This window comes from Marmota monax, unplaced genomic scaffold (genome assembly GCF_021218885.2).
Source record: "Marmota monax isolate L192 unplaced genomic scaffold, Marmota_monax_Labrador192_F-V1.1 WCK01_AAM20220418_F8-fsc00136, whole genome shotgun sequence".
Classification (NCBI taxonomy): Eukaryota; Metazoa; Chordata; class Mammalia; order Rodentia; family Sciuridae; genus Marmota; species Marmota monax.
The window spans coordinates 4525678-4543523 of record NW_026693905.1 but is presented as its reverse complement, the minus strand read 5'-3'; the positions used below and the strand labels follow the sequence as shown (position 1 = coordinate 4543523).

The 17846-nt window shown below is 39.5% G+C and overlaps 1 protein-coding gene across 5 annotated transcripts in view; it reads left to right on the top strand.

Annotated features, from left to right (window-relative positions):
• Positions 1-3075: 3075 nt before the first annotated feature.
• Unc80 (unc-80 homolog, NALCN channel complex subunit) overlaps positions 3076-17846 on the top strand; it is a 187185-nt gene continuing 172414 nt past the window's right edge. For all 5 annotated transcript variants that reach the window (XM_046462898.2, XM_058585194.1, XM_046462896.2 and 2 more), the window contains exons 1-5: positions 3076-3251; positions 4225-4273; positions 6972-7128; positions 7968-8269; positions 15677-15800. In XM_046462898.2, coding sequence (XP_046318854.1) covers positions 3160-3251; positions 4225-4273; positions 6972-7128; positions 7968-8269; positions 15677-15800 — 724 coding nt within the window. In that variant the 5' untranslated portion in view covers positions 3076-3159. The remainder of the gene's footprint in view (positions 3252-4224; positions 4274-6971; positions 7129-7967; positions 8270-15676; positions 15801-17846) is intronic.

Genomic DNA, 17846 nt, shown 5'->3' with positions numbered 1-17846 from the left:
ACAATGAACTATTAACAATAGAAAGAAATGAGCTATTAAGATACCAAGAAACATGGAGGAAACTTAAATGCATATTGTTAAGTCAAAAACTTAACTGAAAAAGCTACATGTTTTATGATTCTTACCATATAATATTCTGGAGAAGGCAAAACTCCTGAGGAAATGAAAAGATCAATGGCTGCCAGGGGTAAGGAGTGGGAAAGGAAGAAGAATGAAAAGATAGAGCACATGGGATTTTTAGGATTATTAAATTTCTGCATTATGCCGTCATGATTAATATACAACAAAAGTTTACACACATCACTTCATAGTAACACCTAGACCAGAATTTCACTGAATAACTAGGAGAAGGTGTGTACACCAGGGGTACGAATCTTAGGTTCCATCTTAGAATTCTGCCTATGACACTGCCTTGTCCTATGCTCTCGCTTCTTTTGTGATAGTAGACTAAAATTGATGTTCCTTATGCTTACAATTTGGGCCTTTTCTCTTTCCATATATTCCCTATTTATAGAGAAATATTTCCATATTTCCCTATAAAAAGTAGTTGAATCCATTTCCATAGATTCAAGTACTTTTTATAGAAAGTTAACCACATCTCATTAACTCATTTGAATTCCATATACATATTTCTAGCTGCCTCTTAGTAATATCTATTGGGATTTCCAATGGAGAATCAAGGAAAAGTTATAATGTCCCATTTCACACACATAAAAATAAGAACACGGCTCTCCTTATCACCTTTTCTCTTTGAATAAGATTGGTATTTTTTTGCAGTTGCTCAAAGTCAAAAACTTTAAACTTCTGTTAATATTTTCTGAAGAGTTACTATAGATGAGGGACTCTCTTAAATTCTTTATAAGTATTAATATCTTATCCTAATCTCTGTGGGACAGATACCAGTATGTGGAGATTTTGCATAGGGGATTGTATCTAGTAAGTAGTAGGGCAAGGGTCAAAATCATCTGGCTCAAGATCTAATCTCTTAACAACTCTGCTCTCTATGTTCCTTTCTCATGTCCACTTGGCCATCAAGTCCTACTAATTCTATCTCTGCAATATCACTCAAACTCACATCCTTATTTGTAACTCTGCTATCATGACCTGATTTAGGTTCCTAGAATATTTCTCTATCTCTAGAGTAGTGTTTCTGTCTGTACCTTTTACCTATTTCAGACAACCTTCACGTGACTTCTTGCCATGTCATGTCAATCACACTTAACAAAATTATGTTTATATTTCATTTGTTTAGCGTCTTTCCAAACTCTATAGCCTACCATACAAAGTCTATCTCTATTGGATTCCTGCTGAATTTTTCTGTCTTTTTTTTCCCCTCATGACTGAAGACATTTACATCTTTCTTATGAAACTTTTCTCTTTGCATGTGTGCCTTCCCTTCAATATTGTGAGTTGCTTGGAGCAGGAGTCAACATAGCACAATGACTGGTGTATAAAATGCACTTAACAAATATGCATTGAATAAATTGTATTTAGATTATTTTTTCAAGATCCATGTTTTGAGATTCATTTTAAAAGATGGCTTCAAACCAGACACGGTGGCACATGCCTATAATCACAGGAACTCAGAAAGCTGAGACAGAAGGATGGCAAGTTCAAGGGCAGCCTTAGCCACACAGCCAAAAAATGGGCTTAGGGATGTGGTTCAGTCAGTGAACTGCCCTGGGTTCAATCCCTGATTTTAAAAAAAAATAACTTCAAGAAAGTAAATGAAAAGCTTATTTCCACCAATATATACCATATAGTTTTATTTACATGGAGTAGACTAGCAGGTTATTAACTCTACGTGGAATATCATTTTCTATCTGTTGAGATGAAGTCATGGGGTCTGATTCTTCATTTAATGGGTTACACCAATATCTTTGTTCAAAAAGGTATTTAACTATGTTTATTTTGATTGTTTGCAGGTAGATGGATCCATACTGTTGGGGGTTTTTTGTTTGTTTGTTTTTGTTTTTTAATATATATTTATTTTAGTTGTAAATGGACCTTTATTTTATTTATATGTGGTGCTGAGACTGGAACCCAGGGCCTCACACATGCTAGCCAAGCGCTCTACCTCAGAGCCACAACCCTAGACCCAACTGTTGGGTTTTTAATAAGACTGATTCACCCTGCCTCACCTTACCTGTACTTGTTTTACTGCTAGATGGTTCATCTAAAGCTAATCCAACCATAAACTGCATAGACCCTTGACTGTTAAAACTAATGGAAAATGGCAGGCATCACTGGAGTGAACAGGATCACCCAATGCATTTAAAGGGCTAAAATAAGCCAAAATTTTCCCCATAGACTGATTCAAATGTTCTTCCTCATTTTGCGATGAACGGATACCCAAAACTGGTTAGTTTGGGGGGACTTTGTGTTTCTGCTTTGGCAAAACAAGCAAGGTTAACTTCTTATGGTTAGCATTTTAAAATAAATCCTCACACCAGAGAACTTTCAATCGTGCTCTCACTTGCCAAGCTTGCCTTCCTTCCTGGTTTACACTTCTAATGATTTTCGTGAGTTGCTCCTGCTAAACCCCGAGGGTGGACTCCTGACCTCCTTGCTAGATGTGCGAATGATGCCAGGGTTAGTGACTGCTCTGCGGCTCTCCAAAGCTCCTCCTCCCCAGACAGCGACAGCTCTTCGGATGCAGAGGTTGGGAAGCAGGACAGGGGACACTCCCGGGGTGCAGCTCGGAGCGGGGGAAGCCGGATCCTGGATGCTGAAGAGGCCGCGCAGGGGACTGGCGTGCGCGTGCCATGCGGAGCGTGGACTCTTTCGGCCATCCCCCTGCTGCTCAACCTGCCCCCGACTCGCTTCTCCGGCTGGGCCGCCCGGCGCGGGCCGCTGTCCACAGTGGGAGGTGCTGAAAGCAAGGAGCGGGCGCGGGGGCGGCGAGGTGGACAGCTCCTCCGAGCGCCCCCCTCCCCGCTCCGCGGCGCCTCCAGCCCTCCCCTCCTCCCGCAGCCATGTTCCACGCGCGGGGAGGGGTGGGGGAAGGGGAGAGAGACGGGGGACCAGGGCGGAGAGAGCCGGCTCTGCCTGGGGGAAGGAGGGGATGAGAGTTGGGGGGAGCAGCGGGAGGAGGAGGAGGCGGCGGCTAGCGAGGAGCCGGCGCTGGGTCCTGCAGTAGGGCTCCCGGGAGCCACCATCATGGTGAAGAGGAAGAGCTCCGAGGGCCAGGAGCAGGACAGCGGCCGCGGCATCCCGCTGCCCATCCAGACCTTCCTGTGGCGCCAAACCAGGTGAGGGGCGCAGAGGGCGCGCCGCGGGCGCCCTGGGCTGGGGCGCTCCTGGGGCCGCGGGGTCGCCGCCGCTGTCACCGCTGCCGCTGAGGCCGCGCCACAGCCTGCAGCTCCCTCTCTGGGGCTGGAAAGCCAGCCCTCTGCACCGGTTTAGAAACACGCATTTGGAAAAAAAAAAAAAAAAAAAAAATTCAGTGAAGTTTGACGACAAGCAGATTGGCAGTTTTCAAATAAATATATACATTATTTAGAGGGTGGGAGGGCAAAGAGTCTGGGAAGAGGGGGTGGATGGCTAGGGAAGATAATTATGACTGGTTGTGCTCCTGCGTCCAATTCCCCCTCCATCTCCGGCTGTAATTCCAGCCTGGTGACCTGTTGTTTTCCGGCTCTTGTTCGGTGGATATTTGTTATGCCCACTTGTTAACCATTTTTGCCCAGATTCATCTGGCGTAATCTCTCTGGTAAAAGCCCCTGAAGAGAATGTTTTTTGATAAGGGATTTCTCCCCCACCCTGGACAGGCCTGAAACCTATTCCAATAAAGAGCAAAGAAGGTTCCCTATTTATTTATTATTATCATTATTATTACTATTATCATCGAGATTTATCAGATAAGAAATTAGATCCTGGCAGTCATGATCCACAGAGTGTTCGTTTTTCAGTTGTTAATATGACTGTGCACAAGAGTAATGCACCACTTCTGACCATTGGCAATATAGAATCTGATTAGGTAAAACTCTTGAGAATTAGAGTGGATCTGGAAAATTGTAGAGATTCACGTCTTTTTCATATACCGAATTACAAGTGTAAAAGCAAGTGTCCTCGGCTGTTCAACACCTGCTCATTAACCAGCTATAAGGAAGCATGAAATTTGAGTTTCATAGCTCCGTGTCTGTTCATTGAAAAATGTGTCATAAGATGCTTTAATAATAATTTTTCTCATGTTTATAATAAGTGTCTCCCTTAATTTTTCAGTGCATTTTTGAGGCCTAAACTGGGGAAGCAATATGAAGCTTCTTGTGTGGTACGTGATTTTCACCATTAAATGTTTATTTTCATATTCTGTGTGGTGATTTGAACTCAAAGAAAGAATTAAATCATACTGACTACACATATTAAATCATTTGGTAAATATTATTGAGCACCTACTGTGTGCCAGACACAATTCTACTGATGGGATTGAGCGGTGGCAGATAGGCCACAAACAAATGTGAAAATAAAACACATAAATAATAAGCCACATGGTGATAAGCACTGGAGAAAAAAAAAAGCAACAAAGGGGATTGAGAAACACCTTAGTAGGAGTTTGTTTTATAAGGGGAGAGTAGATAAGACTTAACTATTAATGTGATGCTTGGGCAAAGACATGAAGGAAGGGAGAGAGAATAACATAGTGAGGGAAGAGCGGAGAGACCTTGAGCTAGAGGACATGGGCACCCAATGGGGAAGTGAGGGATAGAGTGGGGAGGAACTGAGTGCTGGAAGAAAGGAGAGAGACAATAGAACCAGGCATGGAGCCCCTTCCAAGGCATGTGTGAAAAGTCACATTGGTAATCAGCAAAATCGAGATTATTATACAGTGGATGTTCCTATTATGAATTGCTATGAGCCACTTGAACACAATAATAGACATTTCTGTTTTATGTTTGCCATACACTCTGGAAGTTTGAAAATGAATAATGTAAAATTATTACAAGTGAAAATAATGCTATTAATATTTATACAATGTGCACCTGTCTTGGGATTCTAAGAGAATCCCATTTCCTTACAAAGTCCCATTTTGTAAATGGAAAAAAAAATAAGATGTGATATCATGAAGCAAAATTGAAATAGATTTTAACAGATTTCCTTAAAATGTGGAGCTCTCACAAATGCCTTGACATTTCATGTATTATAATGTGAAAGTAGAAACCTACCCCTTTGGATATTGCCATGCATGTTTAAAAACAGCTACGTGGATGACTTTCTGGTGAGGAGCACTGAGGAATCGTGACTTGTGATGGAAGCCAACAGGAGAGCTAGAAACACACACATACTCAAGTAAACATTTTTTTATTGAGTCTCCTGTCCGTCAAAATTGCCACATAGATATATTTTTTTTAAATGTAGCTTTCTTATACGGGCCTGTTAATGGAACTTCTCGTTGTACTTGACTCATTAGAATAATTTGACAATTGAAATTTCTAAGTCTTTCTTAAAACTATGCTGCCAATTACAGTATTTTAAACCAACCATTATTTTTCTCTGTTCTTAGCAAAGTCATGTCTGACATTTTTGGTTTAGCCACAAAATATCAAATAGCGGTTACATTTTTTGGATGGGTAGATAGATAGGGATAGAGGTATTTAGACATCCATATGAAAAACAGTTTTCAAGGTTTAAAAAATTATAAAAAGTTGGGTTGGGGTTGTAACTTGGTGGTAGAGCGCTTGCCTAGCATGTGTAAGACACTGGGTTCCATTCTCAGCACCACATATAAGTAAATAAAGGTCCACCAACAACTAAAAAACAATATTTAAAATAAATTATAAAAAGTTACATTAGTAGCATTTAAGAACAAAATGAAATACATAACGCATCCTCTTTAGTATATTCATTAGACTATATAAATTTTTTAAAAATCTTTTAGTGTCTAACATACTCATCCTTTACTTAATGAATACTTCAGTTGAGGAATTTTAAAGTAGTTGGATCTGTATCGCCAGCATATCTAAAGGCCTTTATTTCATTTCTTCAAGAAAAACAAATATTACATATGATTGTGCTTCTTATCAAAGCCTCAGTCATTCAGTTAGAACACTTGGGTCTTGTACTATGATCCTTCTCCAAGACAATTACACAAGGTTCTTAAACATGTGTAAGGGGGTATCAAACATGTTCTTAGAAGTTACATATTCATTATCATCACTCTAATATCTGATATCTTTACTTTCCCCAATACCTTGCAATGACGTTCTCCTCCACCCTCAAACAAAACAAAATAAAAACCAAAATGAATAAACAAACAAAAACCCTGAGTAGATCAAATTTGTTACTTGTTCTAGGGTGTCTCATCTCTGAGAGCATCCCTGGCAGGGATAGAAGAATTTATAAGCTGCAAAGACAAGATGGCTTCTCTCATCCCTCCCTCCTTTTCTTCCTTCTGTTCTTTCTCTATTCAACAGATATGAAGTGGGTTTTTTTTTAAATGTTTCCAGTATTAAGTTAAGGAGTGTTCTCTGCCAGGTCATTGCTAGGGACATGGAATAAATCAGTGACCCCAAAAACAGATTGCTTGGCAGAGTTGTGTCTTAGTTAACACCTGTTGAACAAATTGACATAAATTCTATCTCTCAAGACACCTTTGCAGAACACATTTCATTTTGGTCTGCAGTTGTGACAGGCCTGTTGGATGACTCAGAACATTTTAAAAAATATTGTGTTCAAAAATCTCACAAGGTTAAATACATCTCTGTTATAGGAAGCTTATTTTGACAGAAATGATAATCATTTAACAATTCAAGCCATATCTTTGGATCAAAAGCCTGCAAACGGGCAGATAATAGGAATTCATGACCGATCCAGTGTAGGTCAACATATGTGTAAGATGCAAGTGAGTGAACCCTAAGGAATTTGGTCCAGCAACTTGTATCTTCTAGGTTATATAGTACCTTGATATCTACTTTTTACCAACCAGAATCTCAAATTCATTATTTTATATGCTTTTCTTTTTAAATCTACAGTCCTTTGAACGAGTGTTGGTAGAAAACAAGCTGCATGGCCTCTCTCCAGCCCTTTCTGAAGCCATCCAGAGCATTTCCAGATGGGAACTGGTGCAAGCTGCTTTGCCTCATGTTCTCCACTGTACCGCAACTCTGCTTTCCAACCGGAACAAGCTAGGTTGGTGTTCCTGCATTACTTGTTTATTGCATATTGTTGTCCTATGTGTTCAATACTCATTAAAAAAAAACATGCATTGAGTGGTTGTTATCGTCCCATGCACTGTTCACATATCATCTTATTTAATTCTCAAAATTCTACTCACATCAGTACCATCATTATTTCAATATTACTAGTGAACTGACTGTTGTTTTTAATTGTTCTAAGTGAATGACTCTCATCTGTCCTAGATGAGTCCTACCTAGAGGTTTCCTCTTCGACCTCCCAATTCTTCAAGCAACCACTTCATGAATTTGACTATTGAAGACATTTCCCCAACTTTGTAGTGGCCTGTGTGTGTGTATGTGGGTGTGTGTACATAAAGATTATTTTCTCATCTGGCACTATGTCCTAGCCATATCCCATGTTAGAGTGCACACTTTTTTTCCATCTCATTCCCTGACCTCATCTGGGCCTCTGCTCAAATGTTATCTCTATAAAGGGGCCTTTCTAGGTCATGATGTCTAAAATAGAATGGTTATTGTCTCCAGAGTCTATATTTTAACCACTATGTTACCTGCTTGGAAATATGTTTGGGTATTTGACAGATGAGATATAATTGCAGATTCTACCTACATGATATAGCATGCTCTTGTACAGAGATTTCAGCCAGCAAGACAGCCCCCCAAACAAAAATGAGCCCTGCTGATAGTAGTTGTTAGAGATGTAGAGAAATGCTAGTGTCTTCTGGAAAATCAAGCTGCAGAGCTAAGTAGAGATATTCTTCCCAGACCAAAGGTTAACATCTGTTGTTCTGGTCAGCGTTTACTATTTCTTGGCTGTGTGGTTGTCCAATGCAGGCCACCAAGATAAGCTCGGTGTCGCTGAGACCAAACTTCTTCACACCCTGCACTGGATGCTCCTAGAGGCCCCCCAGGACTGCAACAGTGAGCGGTTTGGGGGTACAGACCGAGGCTCCAGCTGGGGTGGCAGCAGCAGCGCTTTCATCCACCAGGTTGAAAACCAGGGTTCTCCAGGTCAGCCCTGCCAGAGCAGCTCCAATGATGAAGAGGAGAACAACCGGAGGAAGATCTTCCAGAACTCCATGGCTACTGTGGAGCTCTTTGTGTTTCTGTTTGCTCCTCTGGTACACAGGATTAAGGTGAGCGGTATGCAGGCATTAGGCATGGGTGGGATGGAGTCAAGGTGAGAGTGGGCTTCAAACGATATTTCCATATTTGGTTATCCATGTCTTCATATGGTCGTATGGCAAATCAAGGCAGGGAGGGTTTGATTTTGGGATTAAACTTCTGCACATTACCTTAAAAACACAAATCTGCATATATCCTTTACCAATCTTCAGTAGTTCTCCATCTGCCTCAAGATAACGTCCAACCTATTAAACATGGTGTATAAGACCACGCATGATATAAAGCTTCAGTCCCTTTCTTGACTTACCAACTGTCAGCCCCTGTTGGCCCCCTCATCATGCAGCCTTGGGAGCCACTGGAACCATTCCCTGAATATGCTCTTGTTGTTTGCTCTGCTCTTGTTCTCTCCTCTCTTCCTCATGGTCCTTCAAACTCTAACTTCAGTATCATCATATCCATGAAGCTTTCCTTTGACCTTCTCCATGTAGACTTTGTCACCAATCTTCTCTGTATTTCTATAACATTTTGTAACTACCTCATTACAATACAGGGTCTAAAGCTGAAGCTTAAAATTTTTACGTGCTATGGACTTTTTGACAGGTTCAGTCTAAGAAGTGCATTTTAAAATATTTTTAAATGTATAAAATACAAAGCATGAGATTACATGAAAACCAATGGTCTTAAAATACAATTATATCCATCTACTGCTGAATCTGGAAAGTACAATATAACTTGAAATCAGTGTGCTACCACTGTCTAACTGGTGACCCTATTTTTGATGTTACTTAATATCTTGGATCCCCAATTGCATGAGATTGTGGATACCTCCAACAAAGCATGGATCTGTGTGAAGACACACATATCATATTATATCTAAGCACCACACTGGAAGGAATGTACTGTACTAATCTTTCAGTAGAATATTATGACATTAATGAATAAATATTCAAGATAGCAATGCATATATGAAGGGGGTTGTGACCATGAGCAATCACTACAAAGGGAGTGGGTTAGAGATTCTTTGTACTCATTTTAGTTTTCTAAAAAAAAAAAAAAAAAAAAAAAGTTCATTTCCCATGGACACTGTCCCATTGCTGATAGGAATCCATTTCAAACTACCTATAAATTCCCCAAAAGCAACACATACATTAGCAACATTACCAATAAAATATGCTAAATTTTTTTGTATTGTTAAGTCAAATTGTTGTTTTAAAACCTGTAACATCCTATTTTAAAAATCTTTTAAAAGGACACTTAATGGAAAGCATCTCTTTAAATGAGAACATCTACCTGGCCTATGGAACCTGCAGAACCCAAGCCCTCTCTGGAGCCTCTCCTTCATTCACTAGCTTCTCTCCTGTTCACTAACCTTTGGGCTCACTGTGGGCTCACCTCAAACCTGATGAGCTCATTCCTGTCTTCAGGTCCTTGCACTGTTTTTTTCTTCGGCTTGAAACATTCATCCACATCCTCTACTTGGATTTTTCACATGGCCCTGTCTTTCTCATCAAATTTCTCACAATTCAAATGTGAACACCTCTGAAAGTTCTTCACTGACCACCTTTGTGTCACCAATATATGATTGCATCCTTTTCCCCTTTTATAGCACTTGCCACTACCAGGAATGACTATCAGTGTTTGTGTACATGTGCACTGCCCATCATGCCCACCTGAACAGCAGTCCTGGCATGAAAGAATGCTGCTTGTCCAGGTCACAACTGTATGTGGCACATGAAGCTCTCAGTAAGTGTTTAATGAGTTACTAACAACTGCAAGTGATTCCAGGTGTCAGCAAGTGTCCCCAGGCAGTGAGCAGAAGGGAATTCTGTGCCCCATTTGCCTGCTGATTATCAGACTATGCAGAAGACTATCTTCTTTCCATGTTGATATAAGCCCATATGAACTGTCCCTCCCTCACCAGTACCATTACTGTCCTTTGCCCTTCAAAACTCCTACCACAAGACCATCTTTTCTATTCTTATTGCAGACAAAGGTGTGCAACTGGGGAAACCACATGGCCATCCAGGCTTGTACTTCTACAGACCTGTGCTCTCCAACCCCAGGGCACTGCACACTTGTCTGTGCTTTGCTTGACTATACTCCCGTGAGTCCCCACTCAGCACTTACAACACAGTATTGTAGGTTGAGCCTCATAGGGGAGGCCTAAGTTCAGTCGGCATGAGGCCAAGCCTCTACATCCTCATCTTCCTTTATTCCTCAACTCCTTGCAGTTGTTCTGCTTGACTCTATGATATGTCAGGCAGTTTTCACACATCATTTCCAATTTTCAACCACCCACATGGAAGTGAGTACCTTTATCTCCAAAGCTGAGGTTCAGAGAGATAACAGTCAAGCTTGTTAATAACCAAAGAGAGATTCAACCCCAATTCCATCTGACTTCCTACAAAGTTTTCTTAAGTTTCTGTACTGCAGTTGTTGTTGTTTTTTCCCCACTAAGGTCTGAATTACTGAACCGCATCTGTATTTTTCAATCCTTATTTCATCAAACCTCAGCTATACTTGAACATACTCTTGAAGCTTTTAATTCTCTTCATGATACCACACACTGCTGATTCTCCTTGCATCCGTATTTCTGCTCCCTCTCTTTTCTAGACTGCATCTCCTTTGACTGTCCATTTAATATTGGGGTCCCCCAGAGATGCATCCTGGTTCTCTTGCTCTTTTTTTTTTTTTTTTTGGAGTGCTGGGGATTGAATTTAGGGGCACTCTGCACTGAGATTCATTAATCCCCTATTTTAAAGTCATTTTAAAATTTTGGGACAGGATCTCACTAAGTTACCAGGCTGGCCTTGAACTTGTGATCTTCCTGCCTCAGCCTCCTGAGTAGCTGAGATTACTGGCATGCCACCATGTATGGCCATCTTGCTCTTCTTACTCTATCATTTCCCTGGAAACCCCCCCCCCCATTAATTTACCATTTGTGTCCTATAGGCTGAGATCACATAATTCTGCATATCCAAGGCAGACTCTTCTCTTGACCTGTGGACCAGATTTTCAACTCACTTCATCTATGGGCATTTCAGACTTTTTCTGGTGGAGCCCTTGTCCCTATATTCTGTATTTCAGATCCTTCACACAAACTACCTTTACTTATAATCTCATCCTTATCTGCGCATTCCACTAATCACACATTCCCACCCATTTTTTCTCCTAAATATTTTTCAGACTCACCACACCTTCTTGATACCTATTTACAACCTTAACCTAAGTGTCTCTCTTTCTTGGAACTTTTTCTTTCTCCATGGATGCACAGTCTCCTGTTTCCCTCATAAAATCCAACATTAACACCCAAATGACCTATCTGAAGTGTAGATCTGACCATGTCACCAACATGCTTATGATAATTTGTTGATTTCTCAAAATACAGAGGTTAGGTAAAATTCCAGTAATGAGATCTGCTACACTGGGCCCTGTATGATGTGTCTGTCTACTTCTCCTAGAGCTTCAGATGTTTAGAGCCTCCTAAGAATATAATACGGTTCTCTTCAAGCCTTTTGTCATGTAGGTCCTGCTGCCTGAATGTCCTCAAACTCCACCCCTCTCCTAGAATACTCCTATTCATCCTTTAGAACATCATTAGGGATCCATCCTTACTCCTCCTCTATTTCCATGATATTTCAGGGGCATGTTCACTGTTGTACTCAATTTGTTTATCGTTATCTCTTTATCTCTCTCAGGTGAAAATTATCACTATATCTCTGGTAGCTAATGTAGTATTTGTGTTTAGTAGGTACTTAATCATTGTTGAATGAATGAATTCACCAATTAGCAAATAACTCTAATTTAAGTGACTCATTCATTGGTAAGACAGCATATGACTCAATGTATGTTTTCCTTTCCTTTAAAATTATAATTAGCTCAAAAAGTTCACATAAAATCAACAGTCTGAAAATCAAGTATATGATTGACTTTAGTCTAAATTTAATCTTATCAGTGAAAAATGATGAATGTTAAAGAATCTTTTTAAAATGTGGTGTCAATATTGTCACAGTTTTATAATATTCACTCATCCCTCAAGGAACACCTATTGAGTGCTCTATCTAGGCACCACTAGTAATGGAGAAACAATAGGAAATAAAACAAAATGCATGCCTGCAGGGGGATTTTAACTAAATCCCTATGTGTGAAGTAAACAACTTTAAAATGGAACTTAAAATAATAGTTGTTCAATTAAATCTCTCCAAGCAAGCAGTCAGAACATTTAGAATGGCTTCATGACATCTTAGAAACAGACCCTGAGGGAAAGCACAAAAGCATCTGAAATGTGGAGATGTGGATTCCACCCATCAGTGTTTACACCTTCTGTTTTTTTCTCAGGACCTTTTAGACTACTTGTTCTACAACTATTTGAATGATTGAAAAGTATCTTCTCCAAGTGTTGAGTTTCTGGTTGTGTGTGTGGATAAATAGCCTTGGATTCCCACTATAGAAGACTCTGGAAGAAAAATTAGGGTCTCAGAGTTTATGCACTCAGCCAACTTAAAACAATTTGCACAGGAACATACCAACACAAGAGGAGACCAAAGATGCTGCATACAGATATTCAAGTCTGTAGAGTGATAGAATTTAATTGCTCTTTTTTAGAGAAAGTGAAAATATTGTTCATTTAATTAACAATTATATATTTATGCTCAAAGGGAAATGTTCAGAAGAAGTTCTCGACTTGTTTTCAAAAAATATGTGATTTAGCAGGGTGTGGTGGCACATACCTATAATCCCAGCTACTCAGGAGGCTAAGGCAGAAGGATTGCAAGTTCAAGGCCAGCCTCAGCAGTGAGGCCTCCAGTAACTTAGTGAGACCCTGTCTTAAAATAAAAAATAAATAAGACAGGGGGATGTTTCTTGGTGGTAAAGTGCCCCTGGGTTCAATCTCTGGTACCCCTCCCCCCAAAAAAATGCAATTTAGTTGGGGTTATATCAAGAAAACAAAATGATGACAGTCAGTGAATGCCATTAGATGCAATATGCAAAAAGCTAGAATTTTAGTACAAGAAATTTTAGTATCAGAGATTTTAGCACTTCCTGTTACAATGTCCATCAGAGTTTTACTTGTGTTGATATTATGAGAAACATGGACAAGGATTGAGCTAAAAAAAACTAAGATATCATTAAAACCAGGTCATTTGAGCTTTGGTGTCCTGCTTTTCTGAAGACAAATCTGATAAGCTTTGCTTAATGGTAACTCCCTGCTTGCTGGATAATATCATGCAGACTTCCCTAGGGCCATTTCAAGGAAATGTGGGTTACCCTCCTCTAACCTTCAGACCTATTTGTTTCTAGCTTAATATCTCTTGTTGAAAATCTAAGGCATCTCAAACTTAACATGTCATGCTTCTGAAATCCCCAAACCTGCTCTTCTTCATCTTGTTCATCTTCATTAATCTCAAAGCCCCAAATCCTGGTACCTCTTTCTCTCTCACATTCTGCATCCTATCAGCTAGCAAATTCTGTAGGTAGATCTCTAAAATGAGTTCAGAATCTACCATTTCTTACTTTATTATGTATTAGCACCCTAGTCTAACCATCTTTCACCCTAGTCTAACCATCTTTCACCTAGATGATAACAATAGCTTGCTAAATTGTCTCTCTTTCCACCTCTGCTCTTTCTCAAACTATTCTCAATAGTCTGAGTGAACCTATTGAAACCCATTTCCAGTCATGACAGTCTGATACTCAGAATCCTTCAGTAGCTTTCCTTCTTACTCAGCAATTGCTGAAGCTCTTGCTATGTCCTGTTAGGAAATAAATTATCTGACACACGATAATTTCCCTGATCTTATTTTTTTAACCCTTCTTCTCTCATTCTCTTGATTCCAGACCCACAATTTACTGGTTGCTTCTTGACACTCTGCAAACTTAGGGCCTTTGTGCTTGCTGGTCCTCTTTCATGGAATGCTATGCTTTCCTGACCTTCCTAAGATATCAACACCTTTCCCGACATATGTCCTTACCTGCTTTACTTCTCCTTTGCACTGTGAGCAGGATTTTTTGCATTCTTTGTTCTCCATTGTATTTGACAACCTAGAATAGTACCAGTCACATAGTATGTGCTCTATAAATATCTGTAGAATAAATGTGGAATGAATTCGACCAGATGCTTCATGAGCTATCCCAGTTATTTCCCAGGGAACCCTGGAGGCTTTTCCCACTGTGGGTACTGCTGGGGCTCTGCTGCTAATGCTGCCAGATTCCCAGCCTGGTCTTCAGTGTTGCAGAAGTGCCCCTTCTCTACCAGTGTGGGTGAACTTATTCAGGGACTTTAACAATGTTTTCAGCAAAAGATGCTTTGACATTCAACCACATTGATTCACCATTTGCAGAATCACTTTTCTTTTTCTATTTTCCAATTTCTTCTAGGCTCTTATCCTTCTAGCTCAGTGGCTTCCATCTATGGCTACATGTAAGAGTCACCACAGGGAACTTTAGAAAACCTCACAGAGGTTCTTATTTAATGGGTCTGGGTATGGGAGGGAAGTGAGACCTAGGATGCTTATGTCTTAAAAGCTCCCCAAGTAATTGCAATATGCAAGGCAAGGTTATACATCATGGTCCTAAGTGAATTCCTGGGTCTCAGATGTGTTCATTAACCTGTGATCACATTCTCTGCTTCCAACTTCACACTTCTTTGAGAGGCTGAGTTGTGTAAGATGCATTCTCACAACACCATGTATTTGGATTTACACAATGTGAGATTACATTTTAAATATCTAGGCCTCTGGAAATAACATAATGATGAAGCAGAGAATATGTTTTTGGAAGAGACCTTTAACTAGGGATAAGTCGTGTGAACATGGGTTGTAAAGTCCGTCTAATTCAGCAAGTACCTATTGGATTTCTATTGTGTCCACAATTCCTAGTGCTGTATTAAGAGTTGTGATGTTGGAGTGGGAAGGAAGGAGGGTGCTTGATCTGTCCCTACCCTCAAGGAATTAAAGATTATTAAGAGAACAAAATAACACACCACAAAGGGTTAAAATATATTTACCTACTTCCATAAAACGCAAGGAGAAATGGACTGAAGCATAGAAAGTCGAAATAGCCAGGATGTGAGGATATTGCCTTATTAGGGAAAAATGAGGACAATTAAATAATTAAGAGGAATTATAATGACAATCTCCAGTGAAGAGATCCACCAAGACTTTTGAAATTGTTGCCAACACAAAACATTAATTTGTGCATTCTATGCTTTGCCCAAAGCTACAGTTTGATTAATTATTTATTTTGCATAAAGCAGATGACTGTGATTTCCAAAGTGATTGCAGTGATAGCTTAGGGTTATTGGTTTACCCAAAGAAAGTTTGGCACATCAACCCATTCAGGAAATAACCTTGTGAATGCGTTGTTTCCTCTAACCAGTTCTTACAAACCAGTTATTAGACAGATTTTTCTCTCCCCAGGAATCTGACCTCACCTTCCGATTGGCCAGTGGTCTTGTAATATGGCAGCCTATGTGGGAGCACAGACAGCCGGAAGTCTCTGGCTTCACAGCATTGGTAAAACCCATTAGGAACATCATTACAGGTTTGTGATTCCTTCACACTTTGATGTAAGGGTGGTGGGATGATTTTCCCTTAAGAAGTTTAGAATAAGAACATCTGGGGGGGGGGGGCGAATCTGGATGTCCCAAGTACAGGGCTTATTCATATCCAACAGGGACTCATGCTTTTCTATTGTGTGACTTTGGGTAAGTTCCTTCATCTGTAAAATGGGAATTAAAGCATCATGTTAATAGAATTTACAGGATTATTGTAAGGAACAAATGAGTTAAAATATGTAAAATGTTCTAAAAACACAGTGACTGCCTGGCACACAGAAAATGAGTAAGCAGTATCTCTTATTATAATTATCATTTTATCATTATCATAGTAGATGAAGTAGATGCTATCAAAGCATTTCACTTCAGGAGTCATTTAATGAGATTGTGCTATTGAATTACAGAAAGAGCACAACAGGATAGCTTAAAAAATGCATGGAAGCTCATACTTCCCTCCAAGTCTGTCTCTTGCTAAGGATATGTAACTGAACTTTCCTGTCTCCATTAATGTAAAATAGAGATGATAATGCACTTTACAGGGCATCTTAGTAAACAGTAATGAGAATGTACATAAAGTACCCATTTTATAGTATGTGCTTAAAAGATTCCATTGTTCTATTCCCAACCTTATTTTTAGCAACAGTAGTTAAAACTTTTAAAAATTATTTATGTGGAAAAATCTACAGAAATATATATGTATATATATATATATATATATATATATATATATATATATACATGCACACATATATGTATATTTGCATACATACATCTTATACACACAAATATGTGTGTGTCTAGTTTGCTAACTTTGTAAGATTTTTGTGCAGACAATGGAGGATTATGCGTGTAAAAGGACTCTCTCTATAAATGGAAGGAAACTCTAAGCATGCTCTTATACACATTTTCTCCCTATAACTTAACACAACCTTGCAAAGTATATGTTAAGGAATTGTATAACCAAGGAGTGCCATGTTATTCATATATTTGGTAGGATGCTTTTAGTAGTCAATATAATCACTCAAAAGGAGAGTTAAAATTTTCAAATTATAAAAGTAGATTAATCCCAGAACTTACATGTATACAAAACATTTATGTTTGAAATACCAATTCAAAAGTGACAGCCTGCCATAGTTCCAAACATCGAAGAACTAAATCAGTAAAGGTGTCATACCCAAAAATCTACTTCAGATTCTGTGTATATAATAAGGTTACTTTGGATTCAAATAATTGGAAAGTAAATATAGAATAGATGTAAGAGGTTTTTTAAAATCTAAAAAAGGAGACTTAAGACAAAAATAATAAAATATGCTCACATGTAACAAAATTATTAGTGAAAAAGCCACATCTTTATGGTATGTTGATTAAAGAGACTTAATTTTTTAATGTTTTTAAGTCTTCCTATCACTTTCTTTCCTTTTCTCTTTGCAGTTCTGGGGGTCAAACCTAGGGCCTCATACATGCTAGGCAAGTGTTCAATCACTGAGCTACCATCTTTCACCCAGCCTTGTCTCTCTCTATGATTAAAATATAAAGTGGGGCTGGGGAAATAGCTCAGTGGTAGAGCATTTGCCTAGCATGTACAAGGACCTTGATTCTATCCCAAGCACTGGAATACCCTCCCCCACCACACACACACTGTCATTTGATATACAAAAATAACTAAGAAACCATGCCCCTCCATGAACATTTGGGTTCTTCACCTCACCCTGCCTTTGCTTCTGGATGATGCTCGTGGTTGTTTTCTTTCTCCTGTGTCTGATGATGTGCATTTGAAATGGTGCCAACATCGGAGTGCATTAGACTAGTTTAGCCAGCATGGCCAGAAAGAGCAATGGTACCTGGTGACCTTGGCAAATCCCTTTCCTTCTCAGCGCCAGACTATTCATCACTCAAGTGAGGCATTGCCATCTTAGTTTCCCACTGATCCTCATTCTAAGGTCAAGATGTAACGGATTTGAGCATTACTTAGGGGCAGCTTAATGTAGTAGTTAAAACAGAGTCTGGAGTCAGAAGCCTGAAGTCTTCATGTA